The sequence below is a fragment of the Pteropus vampyrus genome, unplaced genomic scaffold, assembly GCF_000151845.1.
Source record: "Pteropus vampyrus isolate Shadow unplaced genomic scaffold, Pvam_2.0 Scaffold269, whole genome shotgun sequence".
NCBI lineage: Eukaryota > Metazoa > Chordata > Mammalia > Chiroptera > Pteropodidae > Pteropus > Pteropus vampyrus.
In genome coordinates this window covers 260,606-265,432 of record NW_011889050.1, presented here as the reverse complement: position 1 = coordinate 265,432, position 4,827 = coordinate 260,606, and the positions used below count along the sequence as shown (strand labels likewise).

Below are 4,827 nucleotides of genomic sequence, written 5' to 3'. Positions count from 1 at the left end.
AGAGGGAGCTTTGTGAGAAAAGGAGCAGTGAGACAAGGAAGGGTGCTGAGAGGGAGAAGGGTGAGAAAGACGGCAAAAGCAGAGAGAGGAGGACCTTTGGGGCCAGCAGAAAGCTTGGATCTTCTCCTATAGAGCAGTCATGCCACCTCTCTGTGTCTTACATGCTTCACTTATACAACAAGACTCTCCACCCCAATGGTCAACACCATTGAGGTTTTGTGAACCTCAATTTGTATAACATCATAGATGTGCTCCAAAATTTGTAAAACTCTGTCCCAGGGGACTCCGGATACATCTTCCTCTAGAGCCTTGACAGCAGAGGTCAAGGTAAGGCTAGATGGACAGATATTTGCCAGGACAGTGCCAGTGTGTGCGTATTGTCCTGGCATGCTTATTAATAGCCCCCCTCTCACTCTCAGGAGTGACCTGGCTTGGAAGATAAACAGTATTGGTCAACCCAGGTATGAAGGATAAAATGCTTATACTCAAAGAACAAAGTCTCTTGGGGTTAAAGGAGGAGGAGTGAGGAAGGAGAATGAGCAAGAACCAGGGTACTCACTAGCAGAGAGGTTCTTCAGGCCAGAGGAGTGTCTTTTTTTATAAACCAGCTGGCAAGATAGAGGGCAGGCCAAGTCAGACCACCGACCTTTCCTTTCAGAAATCAAAGCCCATGTTGCTCACAGGACTCCAGTTACATGCCTGTGGCCTCCAGAAAGACACAGCCCCTCCCTCCCTCCCTCCACACCACAAAGTTTCTCTTGTGACCACCACCTTGCAACTCCCACCTCTGCCCGTCTCTAAATCTCAAATGATTTCCACCAGGTCTGCCTGATGACCTCATCCAGAAAGGGAAAGACATCAAAGGAGTAACAGAAATTGTGCAGAATGGGAAGCACTTCAAGCTGACCATCACCACCGGGTCCAGAGTGATCCAAAACGAGTTTACCTTGGGGGAGGAATGTGAGCTGGAGGCCATGAATGGGGAGAAGATCAAGGTAAGAGGTGTCCCTCAGGCCACATTCTGCTTCTATACTCTGCTTTCCTGGAACTTCCTCCCTCAAGGCTTTCACTGCACAATTCCCTTCATGGACACCCTATCTCTGAACTCATTTCTGGGGTGAGAGGTAGGGAGACAGGGACAGCTCTTAAGGAAGAAGCTCTTAGTGAAAGCACTCCCATTTTCCAAGGACTGTTTAGGATGCTCTGACTCAAGAATTTGAGCTCTGCCAATATGGAGGTTACAGAGCAGGAGTCTAAGTTTCAGATTCTCCAAGGCCCAAGAGTGGGCAAGTGGAGGTCAGTGAAAAACCTTTAAAAGAGCCCTGAGGTCATCCTTGAGTTCAAAGTAAACTGGCCTTTGCTGGGCCTAAAGCTGGTGGTCATGAGGAGTGGCTTCCTGGAGGAGATGCTGGTAACACCAGAATACCAGGGCCTCAGGCAGACACTGAGACCAAGTCTTCCAGGGTGGTCACTGAGCACCTGGCCTCAGCTACCTCATCTGTAAAATGGGCATAGTTACCCTTCCCAAACTGAAGGCAGGGCAACATCACTTCAGCTAGACTGTGGTTCAAGTGTACAATGAGTGCTGAGTATGGAATGTGTGAGTTGTCAGCAGGTGATGGTAGGGAGATCCATGCACTGGGGTGCCCATCACCAGGAGTCTCTCTTCTTCCCTTAGAAACTCCACATACCCCAGCAGAGCCAACACCACTGAACGGCCATATTCACTCCTTCCTTCTAGCCAATTTTGTGCATTGGGCTCAGCACATTGGTTTTATCACCTCTTCTGATCATTCTTTATTTCTGTTTCTTCAAATATAACATTTCAAGTCAGGAAATCTCTGATAAATTTTAGAAGGGAAATTTTTTTGATGTGCACATTATAAGAGGCAGGCCATCATGGTTTTTACTACAGGCCTTTCCCAATGGTCCATTTTGGAGGCAAATTATTAACCTTGGCCAGAGTCTTCTGCTCCCTGCTGGGTTTCTGTTACCTCTTCTAGGTTTCTGTTACCTCTTCCCAGATACATAAAGCTTAAAAAGGATACCGCAATGGGAAGATAAACATGCTGGAAGGAATAATGCATACCAAAGCAAAATATGTGTTCTCCTACCTGGCTAGTATTTTCAATGTTGCTACCACCTCCCTCCATTAGCTTGGAGAATTAAAATTTTACTCAAGTTTACTTGAGTGTTTGCATTTGAGCCACTTAGCTGTATTATGTTGATTTCTAGATCACGTGCCATAAATTAAAATTCTGACAGAAGAAGCCCTGATGTTTTCTTCAGTTCTTAAATACATCTCACTTCTGTTTAGAGCCAGAGAACTGGGGGCTTGACCTTGTATAGAGATGAGTGCTTTAGTTCTTGTAAGCAGAGACCCACACAGGGGAACCAACCTTATTAGCAAGCATCTTGCTCCCTGCTCAAACACTTTCTCATAGGCCATTTCTTCTGTCCCCTGCAGACAGTGGTTAAGATGGAAGATGAGAATAAACTGGTGACAACTATCAAAGGCATCAAGTCCATCACCGAGCTCAATGGAGACATAATCACTAATGTAAGTTGGTGCTCCAAGCTGTGGTTCCCAATGCTTGAGGGGAGGAGGAAGGTGAAGATCGAGGAGCAACCTTCCCCACTGTCTTTCGTGTTGTCAATCTCTGCTACCACTTACTGAAGACCCACTATGTACCAGGCAGTTTACACACATTATCTCTAATCTTCCCAACAATGCTGAGTTTTCTAAATGGGGAAACTGAGGCAACAAGCAGTCAAAGAATGGCAGAGCTAAGTTTCTTTTGAATGAAGCCTGTTTCACAGGGCTCCCGTGCGCAGTCATACACTACACAACCTTAAAGAGAGCCACTTCCATCATAGATAGTTTAGATTTGTATATCTATACAATTTTGCAGTGCCTGCCAGTATGGAATATTATTCTAACAAAACCAGCTTTCCAACAGATAGAAGAACAGTACGTTTAGAAAGGGGCACCATTTTCTAATTCATCAAAGACTCCACAAGTGCTGGCAGTTACCCCAGCCGATGCTTCTCCACCTCTCCTGGGTTCCATCAGCTGTCTGTCCTTCCACCACCATTTTCCTGGTGAGGGCTGACCACTCCAACCACCCCCATTTCCTTCTCTTCTCGTTGCCATCCCTTTCCTTCATCAAATCCAAATAAGATGGGGCAAGAGAAAAACCTTGTAGGAGGGAACACAGGGCCATTCAGAGCTACCAGCACAGCCCACCTTTCTCAGTCTCATTGAGATATAGCCACAAGACACATCCACAAGCTAAAGGGCAGAAATCCATTCATTCTCTCCTGTGAGCCTCTGATTCATGGAACAACCCTTCCCACTGATGCAGAACCCACATACAAAGAAAGCTTTGTCTGGCTAAAAGTCAGGCTCTTCCATTGCTTTTTCTGTTTTATTATGTTGCAGTAATTATTACCCATAACCCTTTCCTTCTGCCTCAGCACAAATCTTGAAGCCACAGAGACCTCCACGTGCCTTGCAAGCCAAGGGCACTCAAATGCTTTTGCCCTTTTGGCATTTATAAGGAGAATTATGTTCATGGCAATCTTATGGCAGTTTATGAATCTGGCACACTCCAGTTGTGTGTGTCATATCATCCTTTGTGCCTGGCTGTTGGCCATGCCTTGTCCCTGATTTAGTGCAGTGTTTGTCCATCAGTTATGTCCCTTTGGTTCTACCTTGACCTAAAGCTACGCTTTAAGGAGTAACAGAAGGCAGAATGCTGCTTAAGGGGTCTATCATCACACAATTCAAGTGGAAAAATCCCTCAGTCTAGGGAGAGTGTGAGAGTCAACCATGGAATATGCAGTCCCCGCCCCAACTCCAGCATATTCACAGCACAGTAGGGAAGCCCCAGCTGGGGAGCAGGAGACGATTTGTCTGGACTTAGCCTTGGCTGATGTCCTTTAATATTCTCCATCTCCTCTAATCCTCCCATCTCCTGTGAGGGAGGCAGGATGAGGGATTTAATAGACATGTTGACCTTTCTAATGTCATTCAGCTAATGGGTTATAGAACCAGTATTTAAAATTAGATCCTTCCATTACATTCCATTGCTGCCGAAGCTAAGGGATTCCTTTTTAACTCTGATGACGTTACCACTCGTCATTAGCACAATCTTGTTTGAGAGAACTAGTGAGAGGGAGGGGTCTGAGGAGAAAGAAACATACCTCAAAAACTCAAAAACTAATGAACCCAATATATTCGATATTTTTATATGCTTCACAGCTTTGGGAGGAAAATTATGTTCTACCTACTGTGTTCCAGGCTGGATGCCTAGGTGTTTCCATGCATATGTATTCAATACATGTTTGGTACATAGTAGGTACTCAAAGGAACTTTGAGAAGTTGGATTGGACTAGAATGGTTTGGATGGTCTTATTTTAAGAACCATTGATGTAAAAAGGAATTCAGTAATAGGCAGGACAACTCTCCACATGAGCAAGAAAAGTGACAGATACTTGGCATGGGATTTTAAAAAGATTGCCGATGCTTCCTCCTGTCCTATAGAACATCAGTCCCCAATCTTTTTGGCACCAGAGACCAGTGTGCCTATGAGAATTCAGTGCCTGATGATCTCAGGTGGAGCTGAGGTGGTGATGCTAGCACCAGGGAGTGGCTACAAATACCAATGAAGCTTTGCCTGCTGTTCACCTCCTGCTATGCGGCCCTGTTTCTTACTGGCCAGGGACCTACACCAATCCATGGCCTGGGGGTTGGGGACCCCTGCAATTGAAAACAGAGAAATCTTTGGGTTGCTTCATATGTTAGCATCTTTAGGGTTATTTTGA

General features: G+C 45.5%; 2 protein-coding genes across 2 annotated transcripts in view; both read left to right on the top strand.

Annotated features, from left to right (window-relative positions):
• The window catches only part of LOC105302322 (fatty acid-binding protein, liver), a 2,646-nt gene extending 2,172 nt beyond the window's left edge, over nt 1-474 (top strand). Inside the window, exon 3 of the mRNA XM_023520514.1 lies at nt 280-474. Within this exon, the coding sequence (XP_023376282.1) occupies nt 280-474 (195 nt within the window). The remainder of the gene's footprint in view (nt 1-279) is intronic.
• Nucleotides 475-535: 61 nt separating this feature from the next.
• Nucleotides 536-2,677, top strand: LOC111729556 (fatty acid-binding protein, liver-like). The gene is made up of 3 exons (XM_023520513.1): nt 536-551; nt 823-995; nt 2,468-2,677. Exons 1-3 carry the CDS (start codon nt 536-538, stop codon nt 2,675-2,677), a joined length of 399 nt encoding a protein of 132 aa, XP_023376281.1.
• Nucleotides 2,678-4,827: the final 2,150 nt, after the last annotated feature.